The sequence below is a fragment of the Eulemur rufifrons genome, chromosome 6 (assembly GCF_041146395.1).
Source record: "Eulemur rufifrons isolate Redbay chromosome 6, OSU_ERuf_1, whole genome shotgun sequence".
NCBI classification, from domain to species: Eukaryota; Metazoa; Chordata; class Mammalia; order Primates; family Lemuridae; genus Eulemur; species Eulemur rufifrons.
This window is the reverse complement of record NC_090988.1, coordinates 80,609,736-80,625,162: the sequence shown is the minus strand read 5'-3', so window position 1 is coordinate 80,625,162 and position 15,427 is coordinate 80,609,736. Positions and strand designations below refer to the sequence as shown.

Genomic DNA, 15,427 nt, shown 5'->3' with positions numbered 1-15,427 from the left:
GACTCTCCTGAAGAAGCTACCTTTTTGCTGTTGTTACAAGAACAACAGAGCTCAGGTTTTGGAGCCAGAAATATCTGTATTTGAATCTCCATTTCTTTTAGCCTTTGCTAAAAGACTGGGCTTAAGTAAAGGCGCTGTAACAAAGGACAAGGACACTTCCCTCCGGGGTTACTGTGGGGGGCAACTCTGGGGAAGATCCTACCACTGCAGGTGAGGTTCCTTGTCCTTACTGCGAGGATCCGAGGTAATGGGGATGAAAGCACCTGGCATGTCAGTGTTCGCTGGGTCCTGCCATCCTGCTTATAGGTGAACTAGAAATCCGGGCGGCCTGAGACACTCTTGTTTTTATTTTCCTGCTAATGGTTCCAGATTCCACCTGTGCCTGGGGAGGCTCCTACCACCTGAGTCCCTGAAGCTGCACAGGGGGGACGCCCTGTGTCTCTGATCTCTGCCTTCACTTCTGTTTCAGTGCCAACAATATGCCCAAGCAGGTGGAAGTGCGAATGCACGACAGCCACCTCACCTCGGAGGAGCCCAAGCACCGGCATCTGGGCCTGCGCTTGTGCGAAAAGCTGGGGAAGAACCTCCTGCTCACGCTGACGGTGTTTGGTAGGTGTCTGACGCCCCCCAACTCCCTTCCCCTCCCCTGGCTCTCGGGGGGGAGCTGGTTCTGGCAGCCAGCCCTCCAACCCCATAGGAAGCCACATGCTCTGCCTAAGGCCCTGGCTGCCTGGTCATCGCTGCTTCCGTGGTAGAATCTTCCCCCTTCACCTGCTCTAGCTGTTTGCTCTCCTCCTTTGGATTCTCATGGTTCTCAAATTTTATGCTTAGAAGTTTCCTGTAAGTGTGTCAGCATGCAGATTCCCAGGCCATACTCACAGAGACTTTGCTTTGGGCCTTCTGAAGTGAGACCCTGGAATCTGCATCTTAGCAAACCTTCTAGGTGATTCCAAAGCAGGTGGTCAGTGGACCGCATTTAGGGAACTACCTGCATCAAGGTAAGACACACAAGTTGCAGAAAACCCCACTAAAATGGTTCCCAGGGTCGGACCTTCTCCAGATGTGTCATGTGTCTTTGGATTAGCTGGGCACGTTAGCTAATGAGGTCACTGTGGAAGAGGCTTGTGCCGGTGCCTTGGTCTGGTCCAGCTCTAACCGGCAAGTATTCCTCCCCTCCTTCCCGCCTCACCTAGGCTCTGGCTGCCCTTGGGCTGTTGATGCAATCTCAGTCTCAGGTTTTCCACCAGGGTTTATTGAAAACAGGGCAAGGTGCAGTTTCTTGTAATGACAACCACACCATTTCCTTTCTCAATCCCTCTCTTGCTCTTCAGCTCTCACTTGGGCTGCACAGAGAAGCGATGAACAACTCCTCCTCCCCACCCGCCTGCACACTCTCCATCCCCTGCCTCTGCTCTGAGCCAGACATCATGATGCCAGAGGCCCAGGGTAGGACCGGCAGCCACCACAGCTCAGCTCACCTGATAAGAAACCGCAGGCATGCCGGGGGTTTTCAAGGGTTTATTCCATGCAAGCAGATCTCATTCATCACAGGACTTGAGGAAGTTGAACAGTACGATTTTCACCTGTAGAAGAAAGCAAGCTCAGGCTTTACTCCTTCCACAACCGCAGAAATTAACACCATAACCCATGTCCCTAGGAACTGCCTCCCTCCCTACGGCCAATGGTGCTGTGACCAGACCTGTGGTTTCCCCAAGGACCTTTTATGTCAGCTGCCTGTTTGCAGAGATCTGAAGTTTTCCTTGTGGGATCTTTGAGTCTGTAAAGTGAAAGGTTCCTGCCAGCATCTCTGCCTAAATTGTTTCCTCCCAAATTACGTAGTTTTAGAGCTTCCTATAAGATCAGCGATCTAAAGACTATATATAAGAACATAGTAGTCAAGGACAAGCCTTGAGGATGAAGCCAAAGAAAGTAAATGGGAAGAAAAAAAAATGGAACTCACCCTTGCTTGGTCAATCCTTTTATCTGGCCTCCAGTTAAAATGACAAAACGTGCATTAAACGCCATGCCACATGGGCAGGCCTGGGCTGGGCGGAGAAGCAACATCTGGTGCTATGGGTTATTTCTACTGACAGTTCTGGCTCCAAGTAGACAATATCCTCCAAGAAGTTGGAGTCAAGTGGCCAGGCCCTTGAGAGGGTTCTCCTTGGCGCTCCTGGTGCTGCGTTTTAGAATGGTTGGAGGTACAGAATGTTCTCTTGCTAGTCATCAAAATCAGCATCACTTATCTAATGTTGTTCTCGTTACATGTTATTCATCATCTAATAATGCGGAAGCAGGAGAAAGGTCAATGTCACTGAAATCAGTCCTTAGAGCTATTCATCTGACGAGGGCAGAAAATCAATTCAGATTTTCCCCATCCTTTTTAGGTGTCATCCTGGGGGCGGTATGTGGAGGGCTTCTTCGCTTGGCAACTCCCCTCCACCCTGATGTGGTCATGTTAATATCCTTCCCGGGAGACATACTCATGAGGATGCTAAAAATGCTCATTCTCCCTCTGATCATCTCCAGCTTAATCACAGGTAAGACCACCTTCCTGGTGCCTGGCTAACGTGGGGCATATTCCTGCTCTGGCTTTTGGATTGACTGCAGAATCTCAAGGCAGTTGAGTGAATGTGGTCATCTATGTCATTTCATTTCTGAGCCTTGGTGTTCCTGTCTCTAAAATGGGTATAATCAATGCCAAAGAAAAAAAGCTTGCCATCCATTGGCTTCTCTCTCTGACAACCAAAGACAAAAAGGAAACATAGTCCCCTGTTACAAGTGATGATACCGCTAGTGATTTTAATTTTTAACGTACACTTTTCTCAATTTTGTAAATTATACTTGTTTTCAGAAACAGAAAAAGGTAAAACATGGAAAAGGAAACTATCTTTACTGTGTAATTGGGCATAGAGAAAGGTTGGCATTAAAAATAAATGAAATGGTACATATGAAAGCCCTCTGAGTTTTTCAAAACAAAGCTCCCCTTAGTGTGTGGCATCACGCTCACTTATTTTTGGCTAAAAGAATTAATTATTTTATTTGAAAAAATTTTTAGCCCCCTCCATGGGATTATACTGGTAGTTCCCTCCTTACCAAATAATACTGCTCAAACAGGGTATCGATTGGTGTCATTTAGAGACTACGGTCCGAGTGAAGGGTGGGAAGCTGGGCTTTGGTCCATATTTGGGTGCCAACCAGAGAGATCACCTTGAGAAGTTGCCCCTCTGGACTGACCACTTCGTGAAGAAAGTGAAGCTCCAGTAACCCCAAGAGATTCAGATGGTACGCTGGGTTGTCACAAAGCCTCAGCGGGTTGACCAGTGACCCGAGTGACCTGAAATGCTGGGACTCAGGATCAGGCACTCAGGGGTTAAGTGGAATCTTATCATTCAGCCCTAGATTGAGTGAAGCTGTGCTTTACCCTGAATGCTCCTTTCCAAACCAGACAGAATGTTCTCCAAGCCTGTTTAACAGATTGCACGTTGGCCAACCTGGTAAGGAAACGAGCTCCCAATGGCTAGAATTAGACTTCTGGCTGAAAAGAAAAGTAGGTCATATACGGGCTAGCTTAATTCAGTGATGCTCACGTCAATAACCTTCTCTCCCATGGCAAAAAGGACTGGTCTCCAGAAAGCGGTTCAATCTCTCTGTCTACTAAAAGCAGGAACTGAAACCAGGAAGTGGACAAAATGAAGAAACAACTAGAAAAAAAACCCAATGGAGGCTGGAGTTTTTGTGACTTGCTTGGAATTTCCTCTCACTCCCTCAGTAGAGACGAAGTGCCCACCACCGGCGGGGTGCTTTACGGGGTGGTCTCTAATCCCCATGTGAGGCTGGGAACTGTGTGTCTTCGTTATGCTTCAGCTCAGGGAGATGAGAGGGCTGTGCTCACTCATTACTCTTAGATTCTCCATTTGAATTTCTTGTAATGTATTCGAAAGACATTTCGAGCATGACATAGAGCTACCAGCTTTTTATTTTCCCAAGTGAGGACATTTAAAAAAAGATAACAGACAAGAAAAAACTAGCATGTACCGGCACCATCACTTCTTAAAAGAAACGATACCTTAGGACCAAAAAAGCAAACGGGACGTAATCTCAGAATTAAAAATGGAATATCTTCGACTGGATTTTAACTTGCTATTGCAGACTGACAAAAAAAGTTGTCACAGACCGTTTGTAAACTCTGAACCGGGTAATCTCCAACTCTTCGCAGTTCTCTAGAGTGTTGAAGATGTCCATGGAAAATGGGATTACAAACTGTGAGACAGAGCAAAAATACTCAATACTGTCAGCCCCCCACATCCGAGAGTCACACATCTGCGGATTCAACCAACTGCAGATGGAACATGTTTTGGGGGAAAAAAAAACTAATAATATAATAGTAAAAATTATACAAATCGAAAAATACAATATAACAACTATTTACGTTATATTAGGTATTATAAGTAATCTAGAGATGATTTAAAGTATATGGGAGGATTTGCATAAATTATATGCAAATATGCCATTTTATATAAGGGACTTGAGGGGCTCTGGAACCAATCCCCCGTGGACACCAGGAGAGACCATAGTAGGAGGTTTAATTAAACATTAATGCATTTGAGTAATATGAAGGCATGGGCCACAGATATGTAGAGATGGGTCATTAATACAAACATAATAGCATTAATCCATCTGGATTTCTTTCAATCCAGGGTTGTCAGGCCTGGATGCTAAAGCCAGTGGCCGCTTGGGCACGAGAGCCATGGTGTATTACATGTCCACGACCATCATTGCGGCCGTGCTGGGGGTCATCCTGGTCTTGGCTATCCACCCAGGGAATCCCAAACTCAAGAAGCAGCTGGGGCCCGGGACGAAGAACGATGAAGTGTCCAGCCTGGACGCCTTCCTGGACCTTATTCGAAATCTCTTCCCTGAAAACCTTGTCCAAGCCTGTTTTCAACAGGTAACCCAACGTTCTCATGTTCCCTCTTCCCCAGTCTTCTAAGTTATCAAGGTAATAAGTAAGAGACTATTTCAACAAACCAACTCTGGGTAGCAATTTTCTTAATATTTAATTATCTTTGTCTAGGCCCAGGGGTTGTATGAGGCGGTCTGGGGCAGGATTTGGGGATTGGAATCTCGTGGTTTTTGCTTTTTTAAACCTTCCCTCTTTTGTTCAGCTCACTAAATATCTTCTTGCTCTGGTATCTTCCCCCCTTGTTTTGTCTTATATCTCTTCCTTTCCTTTTTGTTTCTGCCTCTGAGTCGTCCACAGGCACATTTTCATCAGCCTTGCCCACAACCCTCTAGAGTACCCAGCGGTTCTCAAACTTGGCAGTGTAGCAAAACCACATGTGGCACTTTTAAAAAGTATGAATGCCCTACAGAATCAGAACCTCTAAGATGGAGCCGGGGCTTGGGTATTTTTTTTAAATTGTGGAAGTAATACATGCAGATTGTGAAAAATTTAAATAGTATAAAAGCACATAAAGTAAAAATCAGAAGCTCCCACTCCCCTTCTCTTGAGCTATTCATTTTGAGAATTTTGTTTCCTCTCATATATTTTCTTTGCCACATATGCATGTGTGCATAATATTTAAAAGAATTCAGCCCAAGGGATTACATACCATGTTGCACTTGCTTTTTCATTTAACAGTGTTTTACAGTCATCTCTCCCTTTTTTTCAATGATTGCATAGTATTTCTAAAGGGTAAATTTCTAGAAATGAAAATGTCCCAATAAAAAGTTTTATATTTTGCATTTGCTGGATGTTGCCAAATGACACAACAAAAGTTTGTAGCAATATATCTTCCTACCAACTGCATACATGCATATGTACTTTTTTAAACCTGTGATTTTTAAAAACAGATGATTCTGTGGGGTGGAACTACTGAGTTAGCTGCCTACACCCAGTCACTAGCCTGTTTTCTAGCCCCAAGGCCAGCTGAGGTTAGAACACACCTCAGTTCCCAGTGGCCCAGGTGGGGACTAAGCTAGAACCAAGGAGCCTCCTTCATGCATTTCCAGGGAATCGCAGAAGAATGAACTTTCGAAACAGGTAGAAGAAAAGTCTGCATTCCCAGCTGCCTCCAAATGCACTTGTCAACCACTGCTGAGCCCAGATTGCTCTGAGTTAGGTTATGTTCTCTGACTTTAAATGCCATGTTGGTGGCACATGTAGCATGACCCTATATTGAGGAAACCATTCCAGGCAGGGGAAGTTGGATGGGGAACAAATAGAAACAGGTCGCAGAAGGGGGTGCTTGCTGGGCTGCCTCTGTATAAGGTGCTCACCCTGCAGCCAGCCTGCTTAGGAAAATAATTTACTTGCTTTGGAGTGATAGACGCAATTGGGTGCCAAGTCTATTCTTGACATTTTGGAAAGAGTGCTCTGGAACTATAGCTTCTGGAAGCTGAGCTGGTGGGAGATGGGCTAGGGGGAGCATGGGAGGGCCCAAGAAGGGCAGATTTGGGCTCTGTGCCTGGTTATGGCGTGTTGTGCAAAAACGAGATACCTTTAATCTCAGTCCAGAAGGCAAGACCAAGAAGCAGGCAGGCTTCCAGAGCTCTTGCTCTGGTCTTGGAGGGAGCTTTTGTGGAGTCAGCCACGCTCCCTCTCAGTGACCTCTCTGGTAAATGGGCAATCTTTGCATAGAGCTGCCCACGGCAGGGGACACTGGCTGTGACACGGGGATGGAGACCTGAGACTTTCCCTGCCCCACCCTGGTCCTGACCTCACCCCTCCACTGCCAAAATCCCTATGAGGACTGAGCCTTACTCTCCAATAAGCTCAGGGTAAGGTCTTTTGGGTTTAGACAATCTGAAGAATAATAGTGTAGAATCCTTTAGCACAGGGTGAGGGAGCGTGTGCATTCCTTAAGCCTGACAAGGAGAGCCTTGAAGAGGACTGGAGGAGAGGAGGCCTGTATAAAAGGATGTGGCATTCCCAGACAGAAAGGGTGCCTGAGAGGTGTCCTGTGTCCATGAGGTACAGCTGGAAGTGATTTAAAATTACTCTCTCAAGCGAAGGGGGCTTCCTGACCAGAGTTAGAAATAAAGATGTAAAAGGGAAAATGAGCTGTCCCCAGAGCATAGGCTGCCTCCCCCAAGGTGGCAGGACCTGGTGTGCCCAAGGCAGGGTCCCTGTGTCTTTAAGAGAAGGGAGGCCTCTTGCTTGCTATTTAGGGCTGACACTGAACCAAGGTGAGTTTCCAAGAGAGTAACCGGCTATAAAGTGTGGCCTGACAGCATTAAATCAAGCCCAGTAATAGGGACCACAGGTGTTCTTTTCTTCCAGAAAATTCAGTGATCTTTGTATGTTCACTGAGCCAGTACTCGTGTGCATGAACGGCTGCCCGGCGCTCTGCACGAGGATGCTGCAGGGGATGGAACAGACGAGGCCCCTGCCCTGTGGAGCGAGCTTACCTTCAAGGGGAGGGAGCTAGCCCACCACAAACATCGGGGAAACACACAAGGGACCTAGACAGTAAGAAAGGCAGGATGAGGGACTGGGTGGTAACCAGGGGAGATGTTTGAGCTGAGATGACAGGGGAGCAGAACGAGCCAGGCCCGGGAAGACCTGGGGGAAGAGCATTCTCGGCAGAGGCACAGACGTGCAGAGGCCCTAAAGTACTTAGTGTGTTCAGAGGAGAGACAGAAGGTGGTGTGGGGCCAGCATGGGAGTGCAGCCAGTGGAGGAAAGTGAAACCCAGCCCAGCCAGGACCTGGTGGGCCAGGGTCAGATTTGGGTTTCTAAACTAAGAGAGTTTTAGGCAGAAAGATGACTGTTTTTCTATTTTTTTAAAAAATCTGGCAGCTATGGATATAGATCGAGCCTTAGGTAGCCACTTACCCATAGATTGTCGGTAGATGAGAAGAAAGGTGGGTCGGTCAGTTAGGTGGCTTTTGCAGGTTTTAAGGTGAGAGATGACAATGGTGGCTTGTGCTCAGGTAGACTGGAGTTGGCACCTGCTATGGTTTTGATGTTGGTCCCCTCCAATACTCATGCTGAAATGTAGTTGCGATTGTCACAGTATTAAAAAGGGGGACCTTTAAGAGGTGATTAGGCCATGACATCTCATGGGTGGGATTTATGCTTCTATAAAAGGGCGAGTCTGGCATCTTTTGCTCTCTTTGCCCTTCCGCCTTCTGCCATGTGTTGAGGCAGCAAGAAGGCCCTCACCAGATGCTGGTGCCTTCATCTTGGACTTCTCAGCCTCCAGAACTGTGAAAAAATTAATTTCTGTTCATCATAAATTACCCAGTCTCAGGTACTCTGTTACAGCTGCACAAAATGGAATGAGACAGCACCCAGATGGAGCTGTCCGGCCCAAACAGTGCTGTGAATCCGGAACTCGGGCAGAGAACTAGCCCCGTGGTGCAGTATTCACGTCTTTTCCACAGTTCTGGTTACTACTGACATGAGATATTAGATGTAAAACCCGTAGCACCTGGCCTCCTGCCTGATCCTGCCAGCCACCACTTTTTTAGGTCCATGAGCATTACTCCTTTAACCCAAGATTTGGCTTCTATAGCATTCTCAGGATAGGTGGACAGTCAGTCAGCTTGGCTCCCTTTTCTTTCCTGGAAACGTGACTCCGTTGTTCACAGAAACTTTCCCTCTGATCACTCCTACATTCTCTCTTCACGCCAGTGTTGCCCAGATGAAGGGGCCAGGGAGCTGCCTGTTCTTCCCTCTCACAGCCAGCCCTGGGCTTCCTCTCTCCCTGCACAAGCGCACATGGCCAGGCCAGAACAGAGGGCACTTGCCTCACTTCAGAGAATGCTGACCTCCCTTCTGTCCCATTACAGACAGCTGGGCAGTTCAGCATTGCTTACTCGTGGGCCCAGCTGCGGCGAGATCGGGTCCATATAGTTTCACATACAGCTCAGGCAGTGGAAGGAATTCAATGGAGGTCAGGTCATCTGAGTTGAAGTCCCAATTCTGCCAGTAACTCTATGACGTCCGACAAGTCACTTGACTTCCCCATGCATCCTCTTCCGCATCTATTCAGGGTTCAGCCATCTGTTGCCTACTATGTGCCAGCACTGACATTCTAGGATTCTGCGTTGAGTTTTATTTTAATGCCGTTGGAGGTGGTGTTTTTTTGAGCTCAAATGTGGGTTTTTATAGCACTCTGCATGTAGGGTGCCTGGCACCTTTAAAAATAGGACCATTGCCATGAACGTCGAGGAATAGTGTGAGAGGTTCCTTGTGAGCCATCTGCACAAAAATGCTTGGGGAACATCGAGCAAGGCTTGGCATCACTGCCCGGAAGGAGCGTGTGTCTTTCCACCTTTCATGTGGATCTGAAATATGAGCGAATGCTCCTGCCATGGTGGCTGCTGGCTGCTGGGACACCTGGTGCCCGGATGGAGATTCCCAGCACACCCTGGCTCAGGAAGGAGCCCAGACCCCTGTGATGGCAGCCTGCGTTGACTCTGTCCAACAGGAGCCAGGCAGGGAGGGAAACAGCTGAATCGAGCATGGCCGATCTGACCCCTGCCAAGGCTCTCTCCTTCCTACTCCTGAATAGTCCCCGGGCCCAACACAAGGGGCCGGGGACCATCCAACTGGGTCTCACAACTGTGAAGAGCATCCAAGTTAGACGTTTGATGTTATCCCTGAACTACAATCACGAAACTGAAAGAAAACGACATCCATCCCCCAATTTTAAGCTTGTATCCCATTATTGGACCACACTTCTTATAATACATTTACAAATTAATTTTATAAACTGTATTTATCTGTGACTAGCACAGCTGTAAACCACTGCCTGTGTGTAATAAAATATCACTTTGTTAAACATAATCATAAAATATTCCCTAATTTTCATAACCCTGTTTTGGCATTTCTTAATTATTGTCAACATATTGGGAACCTTAACATACATGAGTGGACAGACTTTTTTTTTTTTTTTTTTTTGACCTTTTAGATCAAATTTCAACTTTATGCGTTTTTTTCCCCCTTGCTCCATTAGATTCAAACAGTGACGAAGAAAGTTCTGGTGGCACCTGCGTCCGACGAGGAAGCCAATGCAACCAGCGCGGTGGTCTCTCTGTTGAACGAGACCATGACTGAGGCCCCCGAGGAGACGACCATGGTCATCAAGAAGGGCCTGGAGTTCAAGGACGGCATGAATGTCCTAGGTAGGCGAGCGGCGGTGCGGGACTCGGCGGGAGGTGGGGGGGTTGGGAGGGAATGGGGGCAGGGAAGGGGGTAGGGCATTGGGGGGGGGATGGGGGTAGGGCATGGTGGGGGGGAGGTCCCTGCTCCCTGACGGCCCCCACCCCTGCGCGCCTTCTCAGGAGACAGTACCGCCGCTGCCCTCTGGGGGGAGCAGGAGGTCCTCTCTGGGGAGCGGTTCAGGGTCCCTCGGCCTGAGCGCTGAGCGATTGAGGGAGAGGGAGGGGCAGAGAGACCACGAGGGGACATGGCCGCCCGGAGGGCTCTCGGTCGCTAGGCACGTCCCCCGACCCTGAGTGGTGTTGGCAAGTCATTTTCTCTGACTCTCCATGTTCTTAAGTGACACATCCATTTCTTTCATTTCTTAAGCATTGTTTTTAGCCGCCCCCGTGTACCAGTGCTGTGTGATGCGTGGGGGCTGGGCCACGGAGCCCTCACAGTCTGTAAACAAATGCAATGCCACCAGGCCTGTAAACTGTTGGAGCAGGTGCAAAGGGGCTTTACAGATGATCTTATTTAACTTTCTGGGATCCAGGGAGCCCTTTCCCTGAGCCCAGTGCCTTCTTAGCGTGCCATCCCAGAGTCTGCAGTAGAGCAGCCCGGGGCTGGGATCCTGTGGGGACCACTTACTGATTATCTGACCTTGGGCAAGTTGCTCCACTCTTCTGAGCCTCGTTTGTAAAATGCACATGGGATTGGCATCGGTTTTGTAGGCTGTTGTGAGGATTAAATGAGATAGTGCATATAGAGCACAATAGAGCTATGGTCCTTATGAAAGGGGAGGGAGAGCTGAGGAGCTCCATAAGAAACACCCCCAGGGGACAGAGATTTCCCATCCTGTGAGTGGCTACAGTTTGCTCAGTTCCCTGCCCGGACCCACCGTGGGTCCGCTTCCCTCCATAACCCCATCCACCATCAAAATGGTGTCCCCAAGGCAAGAAATAGGGACATTTGGCTAAGACCTGAGAAGAATGAGGACTCTGGATGTATGATATTTATCCATCCAGGTGAGGTTTCTAAGAGCTCAGATGACAGCTGTTTAGAAATAGATAAGCTCAGTGGTCCTCTCTATCCTTTGTCACCTAAAATACCAATGCTCTTGTCTCCTTAGTTGAGTTGCCAGTTAAAATACAGGATATCCAGTTAAATTTGAATTTTAGATAAATAAAAAATAATGTTTTAGTCTATGTCCCAAATATTGCATGGGATGTACTAGTACTAAAAAAAAAAAAAAAAAAAGTATTTATTGTTGATCTGAATGTCAAAAAGTAATTGAGTGTCCTGTTTGTTGGTTCTCCATTTGGTACCCCTACTCTTTACCCTTCCAGAATGGTGGAGAGAAAGGGTAGAGGGAGCAGCATTGCCCAGCCACTGAGAAGCAGAAACGGATCTTTCTTGTTTGTCCTGAAAGGAAGCAAGTTGCGTAAGGGAGAGTGAGGGAGGAGATAAGCTGACCGGGTTGCCAGCCAATGGAAGATCAATAAACATTGTTACTAATCAACCAGTGGGAAGTGAGAGGCAGAAGGATGGAGGAGAAAGAGGGAGAGTTCCTCTGAGAAAGAGGTTTTGTGAATATCCTTAGCATTCACCTGTGAGCAGATATCTCTGCCCAGATGTCTGTGACACCCTTTCAGGACCTTCCCAGCTCCCACCTGGTCCCTCCTGCTTGGTCATAACTGAAGACTCTACCGTCCTTGTCATCTTCATACTCGGGAGGAGGTGGAGGCCTTGAGCAATTGGGCCAGGGCTTTGGAGTGAATCATTCAAAGACTTTCCTGGTCGTTTTCAGAGTCTTGGTGGATTCTAGGACGTCACATGACCTTTGGTTGTACTGGGAGTTTCAACACAACTCACTACTCTCTCAACTCCAGTGACCAAGTCTAAGAGGGCTTTGTTCACATGAAACACCCCCGTTCCAGTGAGCGATTTCAGTTAGGCAATGTTTACAGAGGGAAATAACCAGCTGAACATGGGTTTCCATCCAAGTGCAGATCGAGGCACTGGAAAGCCAAGGGAAGTTAGATTGTTGAGAAACTTCCCATTTACAAATCGTGGCTGAAATAAGGTTCTTTCCATGATTTTCCAAAGGCAGAGATGGTGGCCTTTTTTGGTTGTTTTGTTTTTCTGTCTTTCTGTTTTTTTTTTTTTTTGACTTTGGAAAGTCCCCAGGATTAAGCGTGCAATAAGTGAAGACACAACCCTAGCCCTGGCCTCCCACTTCTGTAAGGACCTGTTTCTCCCCTAAGAAAACTCCAGAACCAATTCTGGTCTCCACCTTAATCCAGACTGCTTAAATCAACTCCAATTTCTCATTTAAAAACCTACTTCTTGCACTCAGATACAGCCAGTTTCTGCTGACACCTAGGGAAGCTCTTTCGTTCCAGTTCTTTGGGAGCTTGAGACCTTGTGTATTTTCCCTTAAAATTTTGTAAATGGAATTAACCAAGTAATCCCAGCTATTCCCAGCCATAATATTCAGACTGATTCTTTCTTCTTACCCACGTAGCGAAATCTTCCCCATGGGCTTAAAAGAAGGACTTATGAATAGCCCGAAATTGATTTCATACCTTACTACAGAACTAGCCCACTCTGTCCTGGATCTAATCTTCACTAAGCTTTTAACTTTCCTGGGCCAATAACTCACCTGTGAAGTTATTTGTCAAGCTTTCTGGCTCAGAGCTAAAAGGGGAGATATTAAATACCAGGTATTAACAATCCTGAGTGCAAGTGCCAGAGTCTTTTTGCTGTAGAGAGAAAGGATCCAGCAAAGGATAATTAAACAATCTGGGGTGATATGTCCTTGGTGTAGACAGGTGAGTGGGTTAGGTGACTGGGGAAAGAGTAAAGTCACAGGTTCAGAGAGAAAGAACTCCCTTTTAAGAGAATCAAATTATAATGCTATAATTTACCTGCTACAGGTCAAGAATCCAAGCATAACTAGACACGATGGGAAACCGGATATAATAGGGAGGAACTGAATTAATCCTGCCAAACTGGGGCAGGGTAGGTGTGGAGAAAAGGTGGGAGGGGGAGGGAAGAGAAGATGGCCTGTACTTTAGGGTCAGAGAAAAAGTCAAGTGGGCAAGCAAACTCCTGTAGCCAAGGGTGTAGCAACACTGATTTATGGTCCATGCAAGTAGTTAGAATTGGGGCTCCAAGACTGGCAATACTTGGTCATGGGTCAGGAAGCACATGGTGATTGGCACTCAGAAATCCAGACAGCCCCCAGGCACACAGTGTGCCCAGTCCCTACGTGGGCTGGGGGGAGACTCCAGGGCTGAGGGTGTGATACTAAGAGGGGAGGGTAGAAAGGACTAACTGGCACATAGAGAAGAGAAAAGCCAGGCTTATCCTTGGAGGAACTAAAGTATAGGGCAACTTCCCTTGGGCACCAGGATGAGTCAAAGCCACACAGAAATAAGACCTAAGGTTGGGTATTGGAATTAGTCCAAGGCCTAGCACAATCTGATGCTGACATTAGAGGGCGGGATCCAAGCTCCTCAAATGCTTCCTGCCTGGGGTTAGGATTGACCTGGAGGCTGGCGTAGGGGTGAACGTAGATAAAAATCAAGGTTATCAAGTGAAGGAAAAAGAGGGCTGAAGGGCTAGGAACTCTCAAAATCTGACAATGAAGTCCATGGTGTCTTTATGATCCTGAAAAATATAAATAAAATTTAAAAAGAAGCATTCTTAGCATTTTGACCACTAAATGAATGATGACAAATTCATAAATAATAGGCTAAATTCAAACAAACTGGGTACTTTGGAGTTTCCCAACTTGTCTTGGATTTCTTATTGCTTTCCATTTGATTATTCAACATTCCTCTTCCGCCTCATGTTAGGTGCGCAGCAGTAAAAAAAAAAATTCACATTTAAGATTTTTCTAGTGTGAAACATACCAGCCATGTATTAATTTGGGATAACATCAGAACAATCTAGACATAACCCTAGCAAAGACTTTATTGGCTAATTGGTCTCTGCTATTCCAATATTGGCTCCAAAGTTCGCATGGAAATCCCCAAGTCCCAACAGGCCTTTCCAAGCCGTGTTAATCTATGTAATGACAGAATCTGCTTACACATGGTTTCACATGATTTCATAAGTGAGGGGAGAGAGAAGACAGCACCTTGTAGTTTAGAGTGAAAATGAATTCATTTTCTTCAGGGAACTAACACAGTTTGCAGTTTAACTTGCTTGTGTGGAAAATGTTAAGGAAAGCCATAATTATCCAGGGAAAAGTTACTTTCAGTGTGAAATAAAATGCTTTTTTCTTTTCATACCTAATTCATAGGGTAACCAGCCGTGAGAATGTGGCTCTGTAGGTCGGGAATGGTAAAGAATGAGGGGAAAGAAATACTTACTTCATAATTTCCTTCTGTGTAATGTGATTCACCCAACAGGTCTGATAGGGTTTTTCATTGCTTTTGGCATTGCCATGGGGAAGATGGGCGAGCAGGCCAAGCTGATGGTGGAGTTCTTCAACATTTTGAATGAGATCGTAATGAAGTTAGTGATCATGATCATGTGGTAAGTGGACTTGTTCTTATTTCCTCTTTGTGGGGGTATGAGAAGGTCTTGGGGTCCTCAGAGGATGCTGGAGCCCTCCGAGCAGGAAAGAGTGGGCATGGACTAATCATGGCACTCCAGAAAGACTTTGAGAAAAGGATGAAAATCTCTTTCTTGGTGCTTCCCTTAGAACAGGGGTTAGCAAATTATGGCCCTTGGGCCAAATCTGATCAGCCATCTGTTTTATAGGACCAGCAAGTTGAGAATAGGTTTTATGGTTTTTATGTCTGTCTTCCTTAATTCAGGCTGCTATAACAAAGTAGCATTGGCTGGATGGCTTATAAACAACAGAAATTTATTTCTCATAGTTCTGGAAGCTGGAATTCCAAGATCGGGGTGCCAGTATGGTCGGGTTCTGATGAGGGCCTCTTCCAGGTTGCAGATGGCTGACTTCTTATTGTACCTCCAATTGGAAAGAGAGCGAGAAAGCTCTCCAGGGTCTTTTTTGCAAGAGCATTGTCCTAGGCCATTTCGGCTGCTCTAAAAAAAGTACCATAGTTTGGGTAATTTATACATAATGGAAATTTATTGTTCACCATTCTGGAGGCTGGCAAGTCAAAGATCAAGGCACTAGCAGATTTGGTGTTTGGTGAGGGCCCATTCTTCATAGATGACTCCTTCATGTGTGTCCTCACATGGTAGAAAGGGCAAAAAGGCTCCCTCAAGCCTCTTTTATCAAGAGGACTA

General features: G+C 46.6%; 1 protein-coding gene across 1 annotated transcript in view; it reads left to right on the top strand.

Moving 5' to 3' along the window:
* The first annotated feature begins 473 nt into the window (after positions 1-473).
* The window catches only part of SLC1A2 (solute carrier family 1 member 2), a 50,592-nt gene continuing 35,638 nt past the window's right edge, over positions 474-15,427 (top strand). Inside the window, exons 1-5 of the mRNA XM_069469818.1 lie at positions 474-609; positions 2,388-2,540; positions 4,701-4,951; positions 9,969-10,137; positions 14,575-14,701. Of these exons, the coding sequence (XP_069325919.1) occupies positions 480-609; positions 2,388-2,540; positions 4,701-4,951; positions 9,969-10,137; positions 14,575-14,701 (830 nt within the window). The 5' untranslated portion in view covers positions 474-479. The remainder of the gene's footprint in view (positions 610-2,387; positions 2,541-4,700; positions 4,952-9,968; positions 10,138-14,574; positions 14,702-15,427) is intronic.